Raw genomic sequence first — 24893 nt, 5'->3', positions numbered from 1 at the left:
TGAAACTTGACACAAAAAGAGAAGTAGGTTCTAAAGGGCTTATAGCGATGATGTACGAGTATAACACACAGAACTACTGGGTTTTGGGGGCTTTTTCCATCGTCCGTTATTCTGGAGTCTGTTTCCGTCCTCAGGGGAATGGGGAGAAGACACCTACTCAGTTGGGTCCAGTGATTGACATTAAAGGGGCTGGCACTGTTCTTCAGAACAAGGAATAAATCTGCCTCATCCCTCGTCCATTCATATATTACTGTAGTTTGCTCCCCCATTTAACTATTTATTCCACTTAAATTACAAACTATATGGGGGCACGCTGTAGCGTAGTTGGTGGAGGCAATAAGCTTCAAGCCGGAAGGTTGCGGGTTCGAATCCCGCTTAAGGTTTTTTTAATTTACTTAATCCATCCAGCAGTACTATGGCCCTGGGGTCGACTCATCCTCTAGCAGAAATTAGTACAAGAATCCTCCTGGGGGCAGGTAAAGGGCGGCAGGCACATAAGGCTGGCAACCTTACCGCCATCTGTGAACCGATTGTCTAGAAAATGTGGGAGCCTCGACGTCTCACAACCCTGTAGGTCTCCACTGCCTGATGCAGGGATAGCTTTACCTTTTTACCTTTTAAAGTACAAACTAAGTATGAATTTTTCATAGCTGGTAAGTGTCCAGTCAGTATATATTATCAGTGAAATTAGAAATAACGCAGAAGTAGCTTACGATTATATCACGATGTTCATTAGATGACCGCTTCAATTCATAATTGGCGTAATGAATATGAGTACCAGAAATTAATTAAATAATTTTCCTGGGGAGTAAAGCGCGGCCGGCGCGTAAGGCTGACAACCTTACCGCCATCTTTGAACCGATTGTCTAGATAATGTGGGACACTCGAAGTCTCACAAGCCTATGGGCCTTCACGGCCTGGTACAGGGATAGCTTTACTTTTTTTTAAGGCTGTGGTCACACAGGAGGAGCAACGTATCGGACCATAATCAGGTGAGGCCTGGCCGACAGGATTGCCGAAATCGTTGCCTGAATTAATTACATTTATTAGTGTCTGTCGTCATGAAACCATACACACAGCTTGGTCACTTCACGCTCACACCAGGAAACAAAAGGGTATGCTGTATTTCTGCCTTATTCTGACAGGTTGATAGGTTGAAAAACAAACTTTTGTTTTGTCTAGACTTTCTCTGTCGGTCTCTGAACTGACCCGCTCGGAGAGGACCGTAGTGTAACCACGATCGTTAAGGGATGATTGTTAGAATTCGACTGAACTGTTGGACATGATCCGACTCGTTCGGCTTCCAGTACGAACCCACTGAAGCAGGCTAGACCACTCACACAGACAGGCAGTGCTGCGGTCAGCTTCAGCCAAACTATCCAAGTGAAGCAATCTAGGAGACCATGCTGGCACCGGAAATGTGTTAGCACAGAAGTGTGTTCGACTGCAGTAATTGTTGCAGTCATATGGCGATGGTGACAGAGAAATAGAAGTCTTTGTCGGGTTCATCCCATAAATAAAAGAACACCGAATTGGGTGTTATCACACATTAAATCCGAATTTAGCGCAAGATGGACCGTCTCTGTTGTCTAGTGGTCAGAGTTCCTGGATACAGGTCCAGAAGTCCGGGTTCGATTCCCGGCGCTACCAGATTTTCTGAGAAGTAGTGGGTCTGGAACGGGGTCCATTCAGACTCGTGAGGTTAACTGAGCTATTTCAAGGTAATAGCGGCTCCGGTCTAGAAAACCGAGATTAACAGCCGTGGGGAACTGTTGGGCTGACCACGTGACACCCTCTATCCCCTAAAGTTGACACTAACTTCGCCGACAAGCGGCGGTCGCTCTGTCGGTATAATTCGCTTGCGGACTACAGGCCACGGAGTTTTTTGGTACAAAATGAGAAATTCACTAATTATTTTAGGATGCGGTTTTATTCCTTAAAAACTTTAACGAGTTCGATTCGTGAATCTGCTTCCCGATATCTTCCCACGCCTCCTGGGCAATGTTCCTGTTACTCTTACTTCTTGTCCTTTATTTCACACAGGAATGAATCCCCCCCCCAACTAATTCAATGAAAGGTTCAGTGTCGAAACGGAATATATTTTCTGCTCGGCTGGCCGCCCAAACTGGAAAAAAATGGCACATGAAGCCAGTCGTCGCCCTCCAGACAAAGCGTATCGTACGTGCTCATGGCTTATGCAGTTGGGTCGTTAACATTTTAATTTGTGACCCGAGTTCAATGAGTCTGGTCTGATTCGGTGCGATCGCATGCTTAGCTCACCTCGTGAATATGACACTTTTTTCTTCGGCGCCATTGCCTCGACTGTATTTGTATTTAGCTTCACAATTTTTCCCACGAACTAAATTTGTGAATTTTCTTTACGCAGTCAAACTCCATTCCAAACTGATTTGTGAATTTCTTGCCATCTTAAAATAAGTCAGGGCACAGTCGTGTGAACATGTCGATTTCTGGTCTTCTTTAATTTAAGGGACGAAAGCAGCAAATGCATCAGTATCTTTGCTATCGTCTCAATTTGGCTGTTGCAATTAGGGCAGTCGAATAAACCTCCCCCCCCCTAAAAAACTATGTGGCTTGTAGTCCGCAAGCGAACTATACCGACCGAGCGACCGCCGCTTGTCGGCGAAGTTAGTGCCAACTTTAGCGGATAGACGGTGTCGCGTGGTCAGCGCAACGAATCCCTACGGCCGTTAATCTCGTTTTTTAAACCGCAGCCGCTATTTCCTTTAAATAGCTCCTCAATTATCCTAACGAGGCTGAGTGGACCCCGTTCCAGACCCCCTGCTTCTCAGAAAATCTGATAGCGCCGAGAATCGAACCAGGGACCTCTGGATTTGTAGCCAGGAACTCTGACCACTAGACCACAGAGGCGGTCGAATACACGTTCATACTAGCAGAAATCCGTTCCCATAATGGTCTCCTAGTTTGCTTATATGCGATCGATTTGCCTGAAGCTGACAGCAGTATCTACCTGTCTATGTGACTGGTCTAGTCAGCTTTGTGTAATGGCACCCTAAGGCTGTTGTTGGCACACTAACAAAATGGAGTCCAGTCATCTCCATTCAAGTCTCACTAAGCTTCGCTCTATTCTGCATGACTCATTCGTGTGCCAGAGTTCTAAAAATCTGGGCTTGCCTTTGGAGCATCTTGGCGATTTAGACAGCTTGACGCCCCAGGGGACAAGGAATTCTCCCCCCCGCCACCACCACCAGTTAAAGCAGATAAAATTTATAGAAACTTCGTCATAATTAACAACACAAAATTTCCAGACACTGACCGACATTATTTTTGTAATCCGTAAAGTAGTTTAATTTTGCCTGTGGTTCTGTATGGATATGAAACTTGGTCTCTGACATTAAGGGAGGAGGGTGTTTGAAAACAGGGTGTTGAGGAGAATATTTGGACCGAAGAGAGATGACGTGACGGGAGGTTGGAGAAAACTGCATAATGAGGAGCCTCATAACTTGTACTCTTCTCCAAGTATAATTGAATGATCAAGTCAATGAGGGTGGGATGGGCAGGGTATGTAGCACGAATGGGGAGAAGAGGAATACATATGAGTGAGAAAGCCAGATGGAAAGAGATCACAGGGAAGACCAAGGCGTAGGTGAGTGAACAATATTAAACTGGATCTTAGAGAGATAGAATAGGATGGTATTGATTGGATTAATCTGGCTCAGGATAGGGACCAGTGGAGGGCTCTTGTGAACACGGTAATGAACCTTCGAGTTCCATAAAATGCTAGGAAATTCTTGAGTAGCTGGAGATTTGGTGACTCTTTGAGAAGGGTTCAGTTCCGTGAGTAAGTTTTATGTACATTATTGAATAACATAACCGTCAGTTTTATAGGAAATGAATAAGAGAACAACATAAATTTATATTAATTTTACAAAGAGTAAAAATTAAAGGATTTATGAAATGTGCAGTCCTGGGCGATCATGCATGCTGTTGGCGCTGACCCTAAGTGGACATGATCCCGTTAGAGTACCGACAATGAGACCGAAACATGTAGCAAGAAATAAATATTCAATTGTAAAATATTGATTGAATAAAAATCCCTTTGTTTTGGCGACGCCTAACCTATTTATATACGTTTGGTATCTTTATTCTTTATTGATTATGTCAGTAGTACATTTGTATCTCCAGTGAACGAACGAGCAACGCAAAACTTCAAAAAAGAAAGCCGAATATATATTTCTACCGTTGCAATTTATCGAGATCTCGCAAGAAGGGGAACGTGAACTCGATTGACGGACGACTATCGATAAGAACGCACGTCGTAAGCGATGAGGGTTGACGGTTCCTTCTCTCCTTAGTTATTAGCAGGGCCCGGATTTTGATGACATGTCAACTTTTTTCCCTTGTATCCTGTGCGATGCTCATAAATATATAACTCTCGGATATGAGCTGCTGGTTACAGACATGTAAATTTTGTAGGTATTTTTTTTTTGTCATTTTTTGACATTTTTAGGTTTAAGGTCTTTTTTTCATTTTGGGGGTAATTTTTTGGACTTTAAGGGTATTTATTGTCATTTTTAGCCATTTTAGGGAATTTTTCTTCATATGTTTTCTGAAATGTGAATAACATGGAAGCGAAGTGTTCTTTCTTTTCTCCTTAGGTCATTTTTCTCGATTTTTCGGTCATTTTATAGGTCATTTTTTGAATATTTTCAGGTCATCAAAATCCGGGCCGTGCATATTACACTTTTGGGCCATATTTTAGGTAATTTTTCTGGATTTTTCGGTCATTTTTTTTAATATTTTCAGGTCATCAAAATCCGGGCCCTGCATATTACATTTTTGGGTCATATTTTAGGTCATTTTATAGGTAATTTTTAAAATATTTTCAGGTCATCAAAATCCGGGCCCTGGTTATTAGAATATTTTTCTCAAGGATAAAACTCTATGCTTTTAAGATTGCATTGCTGTCTACGAGACCATATCGCTTTTGCGACATGGTTAATTCGGTGTTCCAAATGTATAAACCGGTGAGCTGTAATAAATTAACTTTTTTCCTCATAAGTCAGTAACTGTGGCTTATTGTGCGGTGAATATTAGGTTGTTTCCCCGTATATGTGACCTTGGAGAAAGAGTTAAACCTCTACTAGCATGGTTATCCAACCCAATAAATCCAACCATCAAAATAACTGCACCCAGATAACAACTCAGTGTCTTTAGTCCGCAATCGAACTATCCCAAAATCCCGATGTTTGAATAGCGAAACTACTTCATGCTTTAGACCTTGCGGCCATTAATAAGGTGCCAAATTATTACCAATACTATTGATATTGTCTAACTTTTACTCTTCGCCAAATATAATTAGAATGATGAAGTGAAGGAGAATGAGATGGACATGGCATCAAGCACGCATGGGGCAGAAGACGAATGCATATAAGATTTTTGTTGGAAAGCCAGAAGGAAAAAGACTACTAGAAAGACCTAGACATAGGTAGGAGGATAATATTAACATTGATCTTAGAGAAATTGGATGGTGTGGTGTGGATTCATCTGGCTAGGATAGCAACCAGTGGGTGGCTCTTTTGAACACGGCAATATATATTAGGTTTGCATAAAATGTTGGGAATTCTTGAGTAGCTGAGTGACTGTCTCCTTCCCAAGAAGGACTCATCTCCACGGAGTTACTTAATTAATTGGATCCTTTATCCCGAATGGATTGTTTTTCTGGCTGCTGTTTGTACTCTGGTATGTACAGACAGACACTAATGAGAGAAACGCGAGTCGTAAAACAGAGGTAACGCGCCCACCTCCGACAGCATTCCAGATGGAGCCAGGTTGCATTCTGCCCCCAAGCACTTGACCGACTAAACAGGTACAGTTACTGAAATGCTGGGTTCGAAATACCAGGGAGCTTCGTTCCTCTGGCTCATGTAAAGTAACATGGGTTGCTTTTAATAAGGATTCACATTCCAGTATAATTACCTGCTCCAGATCCGTGTGACTGAGGTATTTTACGCAGACCAAAATATTCGACAGTTTGCTGTGAAGTGTCAAGAGCATGGCAGTTCTAGCACGGAAAAGAAACCTTTAGAATTGTAGACGTCCACATATCGAACCTCAGCCTGGCAAAACTGTGCTATTTTTCATGAAATTATTCAATGAAGCAACTGCGGTTAGAATCTTAAGACGGCCTTTCACTAATTGAGGAATTACAAGCACAAAAATAAAACCCAAATAAGGGGAACTTGGAAAATATTGATACATTAAGGAATTTTTCTGTTTATGCAAGGAAAATTAGTTTTTCTGAGAATTAATGGGTCTGGAACGGGGCCCACTCAGCCTCGTGACGATAATTGAGGAGCTTTTTCAAGGAAATAGCGGCTCCGGTCTAGAAAACCGAAATTAACGCCCGTGGGGATCCGTTGCGCTGACCACGCGATACCCCATATCCTCAAAAGTTGGCACTAACTTCGCCGACAAGCGGCAGTAGCTGGGTCGGTATAGTTCTCTTGCGGACTACAGGCCAAGGAGTTTATTTTTTATGCAAGAAAAACTACAATGTCCTCTTCCTCATAACAGTTACATGCGCACTGAACATAGCCTTACTCATTAACAGATTCTTTGGCTTGGCTTCATGTAATATTAGCAAAATATTGTAAGCAAATATTCTTGACTACCGTGATAATAAAGTAACGGGCTGAACGAACTATGGATCGGAGTTCGATTCCCGACAGTTTTTATTCCTTTTCCAAAACGTTCAGACCTGATCTTTCTTTTATTTCTTATCCCATGTATACAGGTGGCCTCTCCAGTCCCCATGCTTCTTCATGGCGTGGTGTATAATTGATTAAGAACAATAACAACTTTACCATTTACATTACCTTTACCATAACTCAAGTCTAAACATATTCCCTGCGCCAGGTCGCCATGGCGCATAACACTGAGGAATATTGCCTATGAAGTCTACAGATCCCCCTCCCCCCACACATCCCTCCATTCATTCATAAGGAAAGAAAATTTGTCCCTGTGCTTAACTAAGTATGCACCATGCCATGAGGATGTACGTACAATCCCATTCTTGGACTGAAGTGCAGCACCTTACTTAGTAGAACATCTAAGTATCTCCTTGTTCCGTCAAGCAACACGTCCCAGGTTAGAAACATTGAGTTAACGAAGTCCTTACAGTCACGTACGACAAGCGAGGCTATTTAATCTCTGTTAAGGCAGTTTTCCCCAAGTGTGGTTGTTGAGGAAACGTGACACAATGAAATCTGTGGTATTTGTTTTTACCAATGATTTCTGAAACACTTTGTAGGGATATGAAATTCATGCCTGTAATTGTCATTTTAAATCATGAAAAGGTTTCAACATGGCGGCTTTGTGAAATTTTGCGCTGGAACTTTCGGTATCATTACGATATGTAGGATACTGAGATTCTTCATGGTGATTAACACTGAAATACGAATTATATGATAAGATTATGTCCGCTATCGCTTCCCTGACAGCCAGATCAGACAGGACCAGCATCTAGCAGCCCTGACCTCAGATGGTGGCTGAACTGACACACATTATTGAACCTTCCCCAAGGTGGTGTTTCCGTCTCTCTCGGGCATATCCCGAGGTGGGGACAGAAGTCCCGTTGTTTGACCCAACTTACTGTCCTCGACCAGACGTTTATCAGCACCCATCATCACACGTGAAGGTCGCCTGTTTATTTCGGACTTCTAGAGGCCTTGCGACGAGCTGTTCACTCGTCCAAGGAGTCCAACCGTCTGTAAAATGATCATGAAACTGAAAATCAGAGGCCAGGGCCCAAGAGAGCTGTAGAGTCAGCGGGGGGAAGAAAAAAAAACGCCAGCCTATCTTCGTTTGTTTATTAATATACGTTGATGTTGTGGACTTCTGTATACGAACATAATTGTTATTGGTCCGAGGTGGAGTTCTTTAGTGTTGTTTATTTCCACCAATTTGATACATCGCAATATGAAATTGGTATTTCGGTGTTTTATCATAATGTCACTTAATGTGTCACATTAAGTATCGAAAAATAATGCACAAATATCTGGGGGTAAAGAATAGTAGCTTAAAAAATCCTAAATTTAATCCTTGGTAATTTGAGTTTCTATTCACTAAAAGTTCGCCGACCCGGATGGCAAAGATTATTAAAACATAATGATGTTGGAGATCTTTCATTGTTGTATTTCAGATTCAAAACCAGCTGCGTTTCTTGTTGCCTTTCATATACTTCAACCCAGAACAAATAATGTAGGCTCCTCAAGTGGTTTTCATGCTTCAGAAAATACTGGTGTTATGCCTGGTACGTGTCTTCTAGACACTCGAGTTCAATTTCATAAAAACATGCACCTGTCACATCGACCCTTGTGTAACTTACCTACAGTAATGGGGATTTGCAAAATTCTGAGCATGGTAAAACTTCAGCCAATATATGCATCCAGTTTTCATTAAGTGTCCTCTCGTCATCCTCCTTTTCCCCTGCCCATTGTGAATTAAATCACATGGTCTGAATCCAGCCAGTGTTCTCAAAAATTCATTTCTGATGTTCACGTTCAATAACAACAAAAAACAAACTCCGTGGCCTGAAGTCCGCAAGCGAGCTATACCGACCGAGCGACCGCCGCTTATCGGCGAACTTAGTGCCAGTTTTAGCGGATAGAAGAGTGTCGCGTGGTCAGCGCAACGAATCCCCACGGCCGTTAATTTCGGTTTTCTAGACCTCAATTATCCTCACGAGGCCGAGTGGACATCGTTCCAGACCCACTACTTCTCAGAAAATCTGGTAGCGCCGGGAATCGAACCTGGGACCTCTGGTGATGTAGCCAGAAACTCTGGCCACTAGACCACAGAGGCGGTGTGATGTTCACCTTCTTTATGATTTATTGTAATATTACACTATTAACTCACCTCTAGGGGCCACACCATAGCTCAAGCGGTTAGTCGCTGGCTTCCCAGCGCGGCGACCCTGGTTCGATCCCGGGTCTGGTCAAGTGGGATTTGTGGTGGACAAAATGGCGCTGGGGCAGGTTTTCTCCGAGTACTTCGGTTTCCCCTGCCAATCTTCATTCCACAAATTGCTCCACAATCACCCTCACCTGTCATCTGGGGCTGGTACAACAGGCCAGAAGTGGCCGCAGTACAGGGACTTAGTCCCAGCCCACTAGCAATAAAAGAAACTCGCCTCTAACTAGTGCTGAGGTCAAGAAAACGTAGGTCTATACATCCACTCCACCATACGCCTTCATAGCTTAGTGCTTAATTAGTTAAGCACATGGACAACCTCACCTTATACCATAACCAATTATCTATATCCACATTTCCCAAGTGTTGTGTTCCCTTCTGATTTGTTGACTAAAATCATATGTGTAGTTCCCACAGATGTGAGTGGGTAGGTACATGGTGCATGATGCAACCATGTCTCTAGCAATGGGCCAATATACAATCATTATTTGTTAACAGAAGAATTATTGTGTACATTATGGTAACAGGTCATTTTGTATTGTTAGTGAATTAGTGACCAGGCATGCATCATACTCCTAATGCCTGATGTGTTGTATTAAAAGATCTTAATGTGTTTTCCAGTTTTCGTTTGCCATCAACTTTGAGAATAGAACAGCTATGAAGTGCACAGATTTTAAGATATAGCCATAAGACACCTGAAGATGAAGGCTGGCACTCACACCCATACACGACTATGGACTGTGTTACTTCGCCTATGAATAATGCTGATTCTTAGTCATTGCCAACATGCTCATGTAATATAACTATTATTTATATTCTAATTTCTTTTTTTTTACCTTGAATAAAAATATTAGTGACCAGCTGGTTTTAGTCCCTTATACAGATTCAGAACAACCATTGTGGTTATGCTATTGTGTTTAACTCAGTATTGTATTTCTTGCAGTATTTAATCACCTGAGGGGAAAAAAAGGACCAGATATTCCAATTTCAAGTTACAGTAAAAGCTTTTGTTTTTTAGATTTTTGGGGAGGGGGTGAATTAAAGTGATTTACCTCGTTTATAAATATTGAAATAAGTAGGAAGATGATATTGTCATAATTTATGTGACTGTAGATGGAGTGTGGATTGGTGAATGGATTTATTGACCACTTACACATCGAAAACTACAAGCAATTACAGCGCTATCACTGATCTACACACTTTTCAAATCATTACAGCGAGTGCTAAGCCTCAATCTTTTGTAGCTTTCATAGCCATTGCTTGGTAACAGCTCTCATCGAAGGAGATTCTTCAGCTTCTGTGCTCATGCCATTGCCAGCTGGCCAATACTACTCACAACTGTTTTAATTGCTCCAACTGCCCTGGTTATAACATCTCATCACGGACCACATAGAAAACACTCCGTTTCCAACAGTAACTTTATTTCTGCCTGCGTATTCGTTGCAGCGGGAACATGTTTCCCAAGTCATTTCCCAGATATGGTCACTGCTTCCAGAGTCGCCACTTAGTAATGGGTGTATATACCACAGTATATTCGTAAAGCATTGAATTGTAGGATTATTAATGCATGATGAATTGGAAAGGATATGGAAGGAAGTGATCATAGCCTATTTCAAGATTCTGGCCCAGAATTTATGTGGCGGGAGTGAGGAAAACCATTAAAGCCTTAGTCAGTGTAGCTGGTATGTGGGCAGCACTGGGAACATCTCAGATAAAATTCAGAAATATTACCACCTCATCCAACTACCTTGGTGAAACCCTTGCAATCAAAATATTATTGTTAATTTACCTAAAAATTAACCGCAAAATTGGCTTCTAGTTCCTGTTTCTGAATTCAACCAGACTTGCTGCAGAATGCTTGAGTGTTAAATGGTGAGAAGAAAGTTGGAAAAATATTTTATGAACAATGATTCATATTGTTGTGTGCTGTGTGTGTTGCAGTGGAAACATACCTGAGTCCAGTAGAAACGCACTGCAATAATATTGATTACTACTTGCCAGATGTGGACAGCGTCACAAAACAGTTCTCAGATGATGCCATGGCCAGATTACGTGAGTAGTTCACAATTCCATGTCAGATAAAGACAGATTTTGGAATCTTTATTGAAGTGCTGATTTATATATGACCTTTTGAACACTCAGATATTTGAGTGGGGCTTTTCATTTCTTTCATAAGCATAACGCAATACTGAAGAACACTATCTTCTGGGGTGTGATACCATAGTAGGAGTAACACTACTTTAGTACCAACCCTAAAGATGGAGGCATTATATACCTCTGAATTGTCACTAAACTTGTATTAGCCTACATGGCGTCACATTTTTCATTGTTACTGCGCTGAGAATCACAAGTCTCACTTTGCTCACATTATTATCTGGTTAATGTTAAGTTTTTACCATATTTAGTGATTCGGTTTCACTGTACTACTTTTCATGATGTAATTATCACCCTGATACATAACTTTAGGATATGTAATTTTCGTTGTGACTTGTAGACTGAATATCCTGATTGAGGATTTTTGTGGTTTTTCACAATCTCATTTCATCCAGGAATTTGCAAGGATGATGCCTTAAAAATGACTCGGTTGCCTTCTTAACAAATCTCCCCCCCCCAATTTTGTATTCATCATTATCCAGCAATTTATCACTTATGTAATATTCTGAAATTTTCACCCCAGAGTGGAGGCAGATTAAAATATCTTCACTCTAGCCCTGCAAGATGTAGAAGGAGATGAGAGGGGAACCCAGTACCTGGGGGTATAATTGGGTTACCCTGTCAGTGATAGACATAAATATAGAGACCTGATCCTCAAGGATAGTGGTTGGATGCAAGACTGATGACCTTGATCTGTTTAAAACAAATCGAAAACCAAATTATCTAATTCACGACACATAGCAAGGAATAGATTAATGTGACAGAATATACTAAGGAAGGGTATGACTAAAAAAAGGGCTGTTTTGTCAATGATGGTGATGATTCTGCAGTTGTCACAGCCATTTTAAACAATGTATTTTGAACTGTATCAATCTTGAAGGTTATATATGGTCAAATATTAAAATTGATAATTATGAAAGCCTAGAATTCAGAAAGAGTTCATGAAGCTCATTAAACTACTATCAGTTAAGTTTAAATAATTTGCGTTAAACTTAAATTGAACTCATTTGCCTATGAACTTTCCATTAAACCATTAATTCTTCATATTTGATCTCACTCTTTTTTGTGTGAAGTTTCTCTTTTGAAGAACATACTTCTGCTAGTTAATCTGAAATTTATTATATATGGTACATGACATAAAATGTTATATTCTTCGTGATTTTCCCATTGGAATAGATCCTTATTCCTCTCTTTCATAACCCTTCATTCTAGTTCCCTTCCTTCATACGTCTTTCTTCTTTCTTTGCCCTCAGTTTCTAACTACATACTTCACTTTTTATCTTGTTTCCATGTCATCCAGTTGGTGTAAAGTTAAGTACTTGTTTTGGTCAACTACCAATTCCTCCGTTTTTTGTATGTTCATAATACTGTAAAATGTTATTTCTTGTCCCCTTACACAATGTTTCCTTTTAAGTGAATTCCTTATTTCATTTTACACATATATAGAACTAAATAGGCTCTTCTTCCATGAGCGTTTATGGTGTACCTCTTTCTGTGCCACACATTTCTGTGGATCATCTTAGCAGATCATTAATTTAAATAACCCAGTTTCAAGATAGCCACATGACTGAGAAACAGTTCTCTGAGATTTGCCACAAACACACATGGAAAAGAAGCCTTGATATTTAGATATTTTGTTTCAATTCCGTGGGATTGAAACCAGCTGAATAAATAATTGCTGATTGTTACTAGTAATTAATAGTGTTTTGTCATAATCTGATTTGGCAGACATGGGTCGATCAATGATAGCTCTGTTCATCGTGGCATTTTTTGCTGTATTTGTGGCATTCTGGACGGGAGTTGCTGGATGTTGGCGTCGATCTCCTGGTAACATCACCTGTACGGCTATCCTTATGCTGCTGGCATGTAAGTAGCAACTGATTCACTGCAATTGTTCAGAAACATGTCAAAATTAATTTTATTTCTGTACTAGGCTTTTGTTTGATGTTCAGACGAAAGACAAATATGGTACCAAATTATGAAAAAGTCTACCCACATTGTTGTGGGAACATTGTTCAGTAACTTGTGATAGTTCTTGCAAATTTTATTGTTTAATATTTACATTCATCAAGTCTAGTGTGCATTTCGGAAAGCTACTGTAATATTACTTTGTCAAAAATGGGGATACTCTTCTCATTTAATATTTCATTAAGCAAGAATACAGTCCTTCTTTTAGCTTATTTTGGACTTCACCCATCATCTGGTATGTAAAAGACAAAAGCCCACGCTGTTTCGGAGACTGAATCTGTCTCCGTCTTCAGGTGGATAGGCAAGGATAAACCTACTCAGTTGGGCCTGTTAGAAAGAGCTAGTCTCAATCAGTGATCTTTTACATACCAGATGATGGGTGAAGTCCAAAATAAGCCAAAAGTAGTACAGTATACACCATCGTCAGAATCCTTTCAAGTCTATCCAAGATAACAGTTGTCAGTCATACAAGACTTATAACTTGTAAAATAAATTATGGTTAAGTTATGTTAGGCAGGATTAGCAGTAAGAATTAATATGCTGAAATGGTATATTGTATTTGATTGTGCAAGTTACCTGCATCATATGTATTTTCTTCTGGTTTTCAAAGGCTGAATGAGAATGTTAGTGTAATAACAATTGGTGATGTTGACCTATTAACATTTAACTGAACTGTTCTATCTGCAGCCAAGGATCAGAATAACAGTAAAATTACAGTTAATTTGTACTATTTTATTGTTGTTTTCAGGTCTGCTAAGTGCTGGAGGAATGGGTCTGTGGCATGGTGTGGAATATTATGAGAAAGAGAAGGTTGTTGGGGAGGAGTTCTACCAACAGTGGAATAATGTAAGTCAGAATCAGACATATGCATGGAAGTAAATATCTAAGCAAGTTATACCTCTTATTTTACCTGATTACAAGAATAATGCAGAATAGTTGTAGTGTTAATGTAAATATTTTGTAACAGTGAAATGTTCAAAGTGAAACTGAATTAGTACAAAATACATATCTTACAGTCTGATTAGGGGGGAGAGAGAACAGAAAATATTACAAGGGAGAGGAATACATTAGTTCATTATAGACCATAGATTAAAACAATGCAATTCTTAGAACTTTTGAAAGGAAATGAGGGTTTATGTTATATAGTAGGGCTTGCAAATTTTCATATGTCAGGATACTTCTCTGGGATTGAAGTCCCATGCTTTTATCATTAATTTGATTTGTATTTCATATGAAATTAAATTAAATTATATGATGATTATTTGTTTAATGTTACGATGTGAACAGATGACATCTAATTACTTGCAAGGAAGAAAGAATTCTGAGCACATGATGACTAAAACGTTTTAGGCCTATAGACATATTTTTCTTTAAGCACTGTGAACTCCTTAATGTCTAAGAGTATCGCCTTATGTCTGAACCTGATGTCTTTGCCTTGTTCCCAAAATAATGTGAAACATTTTAATTACCATTTATTAGCCTGTAAGATTCCATAATGCAGTATATATTCACTAATTTCATATATTTTACTTTGAATTAAAATAATTCAATTCAAAATTATGTTATGTTCTGTAATATATATTCACGTTCACACACACTCACGCACGCACATACATACCTAGATTTGTAATATATATATATATATGAGTGTGTCATGGAAATAATGTATCTTTATTTAACAAGTTTTAAGCTCAGAGGGTGACTATATCAGAGTAATGAGTTTTGAGTTGATGGCTGATGTATAGGTGCTGAAAGAAGAGACAGTGATGACTTATGACTGGTCCTTCTTCTTGGCATGGATCAGCGTTGGATTTTCTCTGATCTCAAGTACATTGTTCTTCTGTGCTGCTGCGTGCCTACACTCAGAGCGTGAGGCAGAGAAAGCGAAGAATGTGCAGTACATTATGCCAGGTCTGCACTACTGTTGGATTTGCCACATTTCAGGGGGACAAAAGCATGATGCTACACATTAGCTACTGCTATACAATCATACTGAATATTCCAGACATGGAGAGTAGACTGAATGAAAATATTAGGTTCATAATTCACCTTCTGTCATGCAAGAAAATCATTAAATCGTTTTTTTTTGTGAAGGGGTAAACATTTAATGATTTTTTGGTGTCACAAATGTATACCTGAGAGATAAGAAGATTCTGGTTCAAAAATAAATGGTTTGCTTAGGTAAAAAGAAATTCAAGGTTTAAGGAAATACATGATACACAACATATTTTATGAACTGAAGTGAACAAAGTATTAAAATTAAAAACAGAAAAATCTTTACTTCTCCACAACAGAGCCTCTCATTTACTAAATAAAGTTTTGTGGTTTTACAAAATATAATTTATTATGTTTATATAGATTATAAAGTCAATATAAGGAACTCGCACGTAACAAAGTTCAAGAATTTGGGCCCCCTAAGTTTCACTATATGTATAATTTACACTAAAGTTAAAATTAATATGGCTTATGAGGAAATTGTAAATACAGAATCCTATGACAGCAGTTCCTCTTCTCAGATATCTAGCACATTAATTATTTTTATTGCTTACAGTTGAGTCAGCAAGCAGTTTGTATAATCTGGTTTGCAGAATTATTGATGTGTCTTTCATTAGTTTAAAATGGATAAGGGATATGGCCATATATGTTCTTGAGATTTGTACATTCAAATTCATCTTTCCCCATCTCTGGATGTTCTTTATGGTTGTAATATATAATAGTCTTGAACATGAACTCCTGGTAACATATCTTCCAGTCTTGTCTGTCTCTTGTTCTAATGGATGCTGACAAAATATCTCAATTTTACTAATGACAATGTTCTGGCTAAGGACTTACAGATAATTAGAAAATCAACAGATTTCGTTGAAGATTGCTGTCTTCTGAGTTGTGACATCATGTAATTTGGTTTTGTATATTTCAAAGGAATATGCTCACTCCATCTTCAAGGTAGAAGATGGAGACAGCAATTCCCTCTGAACCCTTGGTACATATCTACCAAATTACATGATGTCACATCCCAGAAGGTGGCAATATTTGTGTTGTATTTGAGGTTTTCAGGGTGGTTGCTATGAAACATATGTATTCTGCGTTGCAATGCAACATGCTTCAGAGAAAGCCTGATATTCCTCAGGGTCAAAGAGTAAAATGAGCAAGAAACCAGCAGAAGTAGGCAGAAACCTGATTCATCAGTTTGACACCTACTTTTGCTGGTTTCTTGCTTGACCCTAAAAAATGGAGGTGATATGTTACATGTACTTTCTCCAAAGTACATAGTGTTAAAACCCTGAGTACAGTACTTTTCAGTAATATTCATGGTCACCACTGTTAAAACCCTGAGTTCAGTAATTTTCAGTAATATTCATGGTCACCACTGTGAAATCCTCAAATCTCAACAGATTTCTTTGCTTGATCAAATGAAGAACTTCTCATAATTTGGTATTAAAATTCTGATTTGAAGTTATACTACTTTCAAATCATACTCTGTGACCTGAAAACAAATTTGATTAACTGTATTTTACTGCTTCCAATTTAAGCGACTGTATAGGCTATTGGCATAAATATCAATAACTTGAGATATAACAAGACATTGTCAAGAAGCCCTGAAAATACTTTCTTTCAATGTCGTTGTATACCTAAAGGAAAATAGGAAATATGAGTATAAAGTATAAGTTGCTTAAGTGATCTTTTTCTATCCATGTATTCCAAATACTTAATGGTCTTCAAACATATTTTCACTGTGTTACTGCTGCATCAACCTGGGTTCAAAATTATAAATTCTGTTGCCTCACATATAACTGAACTTTTCTCCTTGGAAGAATTTAGCTTAGATTAGTTTAGTACCCTTATGATCACATATCACTCCATATAAAATTGGGTCAATATCAGCTGAAAGATTGACAAGTTTTACAGGGACATGCAGACATGACTAAGATGTGACAGTGACATGTTCAGTTGGTTCCATTTACTGGTGAACAACAGTGGAGCATGCAACATGATTCTCCCTCTGGAATGAAGCTAATCCATCTCCACAGTAACAAAATAATCTACATAACAATTTACACTGGCTTTGTTCTTTGTTTCCCTTCTTTTTATCTCCTTCCATTCCATTTAATTCCAAAACCCCTGCTTTTGCCTAACTCCATGCAACTCACAGGTTCTGAGGGAAAACTCAATCTTTTCTTATGATTGGTCATACATTGTGGCTTGGATTGGTGTTGGATGGGCACTTGTTTCTGCCATATTGTTCTCGGCAGCAGCCATTTGTCTGAGAGGTGAACGTGAGAAGGAAGAAGCAATGAACATGCAATATCTAATGCCTGGTAAGAATGCTTTAACAACACTGGTGTACTGTTATAATGCCCTGTTTCATATAATGTTCCAACAAGCATTAATCACAAATTAGATGCAAGACTCAAAATGTTCATATCTGTTGCAATAAAATGAAGTTAAAGTAATAAGAGAAATGATTTACTACATATTTAGAAACATTAATAAAGTACAACCATTATTTTATTTCTGTATAGAAGTTTCCAAAGTACTTCATTCCTCTGAATTTATGATCAGATGTGTGCATAAATTAAATAAAAATTGGCAGAGGAGACTGATGAACTTGGAGAAAACCTGCTCTAGCGCCACTTTTTCCATCACAAACCACACATGCATTGACCTGTGCTGAGAAGCTGGGGACTAACAAGGCTAATATTAAACTGGATCTTGAAGAAATAGGGTGTAAGATTGTGAACTAGATTTGACTAGCTGAGGGTAGAAACCAATGGAAAACCCTTATGAACACTAATTAACGTTTGAGTTTAATATAAGGCATAATTTCTTGCCTAGCTGAGCATCTATTAGCATATCAAAGACAGTGTTCCATGGTGTTAGTATGATTATGTCAATGGAACTGAGACTGGCTGGGCTTGATGTATATGTGATGAACACAAAAATTTTAAATTCAGCAAGATTAAAGAAGGCCAAGACAGAGATGAAAAGAAAAATCAGAATATTTTGGAGAAATGAGATGAGAGAATGTGATGGTGCAATAAAACTGTGGTCATGTTTGGCTGTGGTAATGAAAATTTGATTGCACAATAACAAGGAATTTTTTAATTACATAATAATTATCAGTATTCTAGAAAGGTCATGTACCAGGAACAAAGTCAGTCAGTCAAATAGATCAAAGTTAGTGTTTAGTCATCAGAATGGAACAGATCTTCACTGTGTGAAGAATAGTAAATAAGTAAAATAAAAAAGTAAAGGTATCCCTGTAACAGGCCGTGAAGGCCCATAGGGTTGTGAGATGTCCAGGCTCCCACATTTTCTAGACAATCGGCTCACAGATGGCAGTGAGGTTGTCAGCCTTATGTGCTGGCCACTCTTTACCCCCAGGAATATTCCTGGTACTCATTTCTGTTTTAGGCTGAGTCGACCCCAGTGCCATAGTGTGGCTGGAAGGATTAGGTAAATTAGAAAAATCCACCTCATCAGGATTCAGTCCCGTAACCATCTGGCTTGTAGCATAGTGCCTCAACCAACTATGCTACCACATGTCCTCTGTGAAGAATAGCACTTATGAAAACCTGTTTCATTTTGAAGACATGCTATATAAAATTCACTTTTCTTTTGATGAATTTCTCTATTGGATCATGTAAATTTTTTGTTTCAGTTTATCCTCAGAAGCAGCAGTATGCCTATGCAACAACAGGTTACCCTGCTCCAGCTGCTTACCCCGGGCCTTATTATCATGGCTCACAATATGGCCCATACAACTATTAGGTACAAGATACTCTAGGAAGAAGGTAATGCACTGAGACATAATTTGTTCACCACAGCTTATAATACTGATGGTGCTGTTGAATATTACATGACTTATTGAAACTTTTGCTGCAAACAGTGAGCCTGCACACATCTATTGATAATGCCACTAAATAGTGTTGAAACCTGTGGAAGTCTGATTCATCAAGACCCAGTTTCAAATGGAAATATTTTGGTTTTAAGAAAACTAGCCTTAACATTTTTCATGATGAATTTTTTATGTTAGATGTTGTCCTTGACTTTCATATCAAAGATTTTAATATTTTCTACGCCCATGAGTGATTTTTATACTAGTTTCTTGTTGTAGATAGGTTCTCCCTTTCCAAATTTGAGTTTTCTTGCTAATCATGACATAAACCATTCTATCCTCCTGTCAACACAGTACCTTAATACAGGCTATGACAGCTTCCTCATCAGTTCTTTTTTGTTCACTAAATGTATTCATTTTTTACATCAACCTATTCTAAATAACAACTGCAGTTGATAGAGTGTCATTAAATAATCAGTGATCTATTCTCCTTTGTCTGAAAATTAAAGGGAATTCTTGGGTTATACTTTAATTTCATATAAATGGTGTTCTAGAATAAATAGCATTGATTACAAATTAATATTCAACATGGCTGATGTGAGATGTTGGTTTTCAACTCTGTATTACATAAATTTCCTTGAGACACACTATAATTCAACATGGACTTCTCACATGTAAAGATGATACTGAAGTTATCCATGGGTCTCAATTTAGATGCTAATGAAGTCAATGTCAGTCTTTGCTACAAGTGTTCACTTAATCTGTATTTGCGGCTTGATCAGCACTTTAAAAGAAGAGATAAATATTTTTGCTTATCAGAAAGTATTAATTTAACACAATGGGCTCTTAAAACTTCACTTCTTACTTTTGGACATATCTTCAACATTATTTCCCACCAAAGAAAAATGATTTAACATCAGTGGACTTCTAACTCACACTTTGCTACTTTCAGACATGCATTCAGCAATTTCATTAGTCTTAATTATGTAAGATGCTACATATTGAATTGTTCTTCCTTAAATTTTAGTTTTACCACAGATTTTGAAGACAAATGTAATTAATTTAGGTAGTCAATCCATTGTACAAAGCTACAGTATACTGAGTACTTTTATGCCTTCTAAGTACCAAATTCATAAATTTTAAATTCACTGATTTATTTGTTGCTAGCTGTGCTTTGGCTTGTAAACTATCCCTTTTGCTTTTCCTACATAGTAATATTTTGCGTATCGGCCTCCTCCTTTCTTATTCCTCTCTTCCTTTTCCTCATTCTAGTATTCTTTCCATTTTATATGGGTCAAAGGACAAAAATACCTAGCTTCTTTATTTACATCCAACTGTCTTTCCTTTTCAGTTTCCTGCCAGCTCTTCTTCTCTTGTTCCATAATATTAGCCATTACTACACCAATTTAATTCTGTATATTTTCCTGCTTCACATAAAGCAAGAAAACAAATTTACATAATAATACAATTTTTCTCGTTACAGTAATTTAAAATATTACAGTTCATAAACTGTTATTACATACAAATTATCATGCTCTTGTTATATATTGTAACTTTACATATATTATTAGTAAGTTCTTGTTAGGCCTGAGCGAAGCATTACACCACTGTGTCCAGACAGGCTATGGAGAGCCCATACAGTCTTCTATCCAGTGGTTACTAAGGGCCCTTTCCCCATAGATATAGTGACTAAGCCTGAAGCGGTTCACTCATATCAGTTTAGTGTTAAGGTTAGAAATGCATGAAACTGTACCTCCACTCCCTCATATGTTTTAATTAAGTACAAGGACAACTTCATTCTCTATATTTACTTTAGTTTATGTGAGTGGTCTTAATTAAATGGTGATTCACTCAGGACAAACTGTGGGTGCTTACAGAATTCAGTATAAATTTAATTTAGATTTGTATTAGAGTTTCCAGTGTGGATTGTATTAAAATTTGGGTCATATGAATTTAAGACTCTTAAAATGCAGTGCTTAATTTCCAAGTCACTAGAACAACCTTTTCAGTGACAGCCAGCAATTTTTGTGTGTTCATGTCATGTGAGCAGGAATGGACATTGTGCTCTCTTAATATTTCAATGTGCCTTCATCCCATGTAGCTCAGACAAATTCATCTTCAAGCTCTTTGCTGTTCACTGTAATATCATGCCCAAAGATTAACATAAAAACTGAATATTGAAACATCTCTAACATTGATATATGATTAGAAATGACCAACTGTGTGTAATAGTGCTTGACAAATGATGGCTTTAAGTGAGTAAGATTCTAATATTTCTTGTAGGTGTTAACATGAATTGTAAGAAATAAGAGAATTACTTCTGAATGGATAGTTGTATTTATGAAAATAACAGCAGCATCACATGTTTACATTTTAGTTTTTAGAATTATCTCAGTTATTTTTGAACAAAAGTTTGTAACTGTGAAGAAATTTGTGACTTGTGGTCTGTAAAAAACATTGATGTATAGGATCCTGCAAATGAAGAACATATTGAAGTTGTATAAGGGGTGGGCTTTCTCAGCCCTTGTACCATGACCTACAGTGATCTATTGTGCTTCTATATTGAAGTTTTTGTTGAATAATGAGTGTGAGTACAGGAAGTAAGTTGAAATCATTTCACCATTTGTAATTAGGGTTTGGATGTTTAGATTTATATGTCCTTATAAAACTGGAAAAGCATGTCATATGCAAAGTTCACTCTTAGAAAACCCCATTTCATGACAGCTGTCAAAATAAATATAAAGGGCAATATTGGCATTCACAGGGCTTATATTAACACATGAAAGTTTTGTATGATCCACGACAATGTGAACACTGCTCCAACACTGCTTGCACCTAATCTTTATGGGCAATTTCATTATTTGTGCATTTATTATCTCTGTGCAAAAGGAGACAATTCTCACCCAGTTTATTTAATAAAAGAATATCCAGAAAAGTATTATTTAAAAATAAAAAAAATTACTTTAGATAAATGATAGTTGAACAAGTGTCGTATAATTTTACTACCAAAATATATTTTACCTTAAGGACCTAGGGTGCTTCTTTAGAGTGTGGTGTTCTGAGTTGTCATTGTGCAGCCTCATACTCTGAATTTAAGGCAGCAGATTTGTTTGAAATGCGATAATCATCTACAGAAATTTCAGTATCATAACTGGAAAGACCACAATGCAGATATTTACAACAGTGAAAACTTTGAATATTGTGTTACTGTACAGCATTTCTTTCTAATTTTAAGGCATTAAGTTTATGTGCATTTGCATTTTGTGTCAGAACATCCAGTCACTAGTTACAGTGTGACACTTAACTGGTATGTAATTGTATAAATTACATGCTTAAGCTCAAGAATATTTTAATAGTATTTAATTCTTTCTCCTAATTTTGTCTAATATTATATTGTTTCTTTCAAGACTTGCATGATGGGGCAGAAAGAGCCTAAATAATATTCTCCGTTTATAAAGATGTTAGAAATAGATTATAAGAGGTTTATAAAATATATGGCATTAAAGAATTTGACTTTTCTAGGTAATACCATACTTCTCTAGAGTATCTAGAAACTTGAATTTTCATTTCAGTTATTACTTTAAATTATTCTAAATTTGGCTGGTATTACAAATTCAAATTTTTCTTTAATGTGCTGTGTAGTTTTCTTGCATACAGAATATCTTAATACTAACAAATATATGCGGTTCCATCATTTTATATATTATTTTCAAAATTTCTGCCATATTCTGTGTGCATGTGTATTTCTAATCGTAAGTTGCTTATAAATTAAAACATATGCACAATTTTGCTTTTGTTTTTAAGAAAATATGCTGCATTGAAAAATAATTATTCTAGTTAAGAATAATGATTTGCATGATTTACACTTAAAAGTAAAAACTAAAACTTTGAATTCTAAAAAATATGTATTCTGTTTCATTTCATAAAGCAGCCAAGTCCAGACTTTTATTTTATACTGGAAATGTAACTCTGACATACAGACTGGAAGTAGCTGAACTTCTGTTATAATATATCAAATAAAATATAGTCATCTTCTGGCTATAAATGTAATTTTTATTTTTTCACTAAGAAATAGCCTTTTGGTGGTCAACCAACAATTAAGTATTGAAGAACGGCTTCCATGCCATTTCAACTCTTGACTGATATGATATCCCTAGACCTGTAGCAGTGTGACATGTAGAGAAAGATAATTTTTCTGACCCATTATGTTAAAATGTTATATTATGAAACTCAAAACAAACCTCTCCATAATGAGGACTCTTGTATTATAGATTATGAAGTATTGTAGACTGTACGATAGTGAAGGTTTATAGAAACAGAACAGTGTTTGGAATGAATGAAGACAGTCATTCTGAGATGTATCCTACCATATATTATTTACATTCTGTCACAAGCGTGAAAGGATTGAGCATATTAAGGAGAAAAAAGATGAGAACAATATTGAGATAATAAGAGATTAATCACAGAAGATCTGAAAGTAATGAAGGGTATCATCTTATGACCCTCAGAAACACTGTGAACTCTTTATATTGACTTTATAACACACTTTTAGTTATTTTTGTAAATTTAACAAAATACTGCCAGCATTAAAAGCAACAGTGAAAGGCAGAAAAATAGATAATTTTGTTATCAATTGTAATTTAAAATATACTGTGCTCTTTATCATTCCAGTGAAATAGCAGATCAAATAGGAATGTGAAGATCAAAATATGAACTTTCATTTATCAGTTCAGCTTTAGTAATCACTTCAAAAAATGGGGTATTATTTGCTTTCTGTATGTGTGATGTTGTCCTGAAAATGTTTATGTATTCAGTTCTTAACATTACAGAGACACCTGCTCAAACCTAGCTGCTTGTTGCTATTTAAAACTGAAGTCAGTGAAGATATTCTTCATCTCTGTATGTTGTGGTTTTATTTTGTAGCTCACCTCTCTTGTGCAGTGCTCATCAAAGTATTATTAAGGAGAGGTCTGAGTGTAATATAATGCAATATTATACAGTTTAAGTTTACATGGTTCATTCTCCACTATCCTTATATCAAGCAATTGTGAAAACCATACAGTTATCACTAGTCCAAAAATGAAACTTTGCTACCTGGAAACTATAATTCTCTATTCATTCATTCATCAGTAATCTGTCAGACGACAGGTCCACAGCCTCTTCCAAAACAGTTCCTCCACTTAATGCGATCTTAAATTTTCTCCTTCAATTAAAATATCCTCTTCTGTCCCCAAGGTCATCCAACATCATCTTCCGTCTTCTTCCTCTTCTGGGCACTTGTATCTTCTGGTTTGTTTTGTCTCCAAATNGATGTTGTCCTGAAAATGTTTATGTATTCAGTTCTTAACATTACAGAGACACCTGCTCAAACCTAGCTGCTTGTTGCTATTTAAAACTGAAGTCAGTGAAGATATTCTTCATCTCTGTATGTTGTGGTTTTATTTTGTAGCTCACCTCTCTTGTGCAGTGCTCATCAAAGTATTATTAAGGAGAGGTCTGAGTGTAATATAATGCAATATTATACAGTTTAAGTTTACATGGTTCATTCTCCACTATCCTTATATCAAGCAATTGTGAAAACCATACAGTTATCACTAGTCCAAAAATGAAACTTTGCTACCTGGAAACTATAATTCTCTATTAACAACATTTTAATGCAGCATCAGCATTTTCTCTAACTCTATATGAGAAGAGATGGTGTGTAATGGGCATATTTGTTGGTACACTGTTTAAGGATCTTTAGTTTTATCCCGGGCTGGGAGTACGGGCTGGGAGTACAGGTTGGTAGGGCGAGCGGTCCCTCGGGAGTCAAGTTTGGGTGTCTGTAAGCTGCTGCTGTGAGCCAACTAGTACAGTTAATGTACAAAGTAACACAGTTAATTTATTACCAGGTTTATACAGAGAGTAGAACTGCATTAGCAAGGGCAGTGGCCGACTTTCTAATGAGAGAGATGCACTGTCCCACACATGGGTACAGGTCGTC

The 24893-nt window shown here is 37.5% G+C and overlaps 1 protein-coding gene across 4 annotated transcripts in view; it reads left to right on the top strand.

Moving 5' to 3' along the window:
• The window catches only part of LOC111866486, an 82776-nt gene extending 58861 nt beyond the window's left edge, over positions 1–23915 (top strand). For 2 of the 4 annotated variants that reach the window (XM_023855474.2, XM_023855472.2), the window contains exons 3-7: positions 10894–11004; positions 12835–12972; positions 13823–13920; positions 17225–17390; positions 18734–23915. In XM_023855474.2, coding sequence (XP_023711242.1) covers positions 10894–11004; positions 12835–12972; positions 13823–13920; positions 17225–17390; positions 18734–18843 — 623 coding nt within the window. In that variant the 3' untranslated portion in view covers positions 18844–23915. Of the gene's footprint in view, positions 1–10893; positions 11005–12834; positions 12973–13822; positions 13921–14819; positions 14986–17224; positions 17391–18733 lie in introns of all 4 variants that reach the window. The other 2 variants (XM_023855473.2, XM_023855471.2) reach the window with 1 other exon arrangement.
• Positions 23916–24893: the final 978 nt, after the last annotated feature.

The sequence above is a fragment of the Cryptotermes secundus genome, unplaced genomic scaffold (assembly GCF_002891405.2).
Source record: "Cryptotermes secundus unplaced genomic scaffold, Csec_1.0 scaffold375, whole genome shotgun sequence".
NCBI classification, from domain to species: Eukaryota; Metazoa; Arthropoda; class Insecta; order Blattodea; family Kalotermitidae; genus Cryptotermes; species Cryptotermes secundus.
The sequence above is the reverse complement of the archived record's forward strand: the minus strand, read 5'-3'. Positions and strand labels throughout refer to the sequence as shown.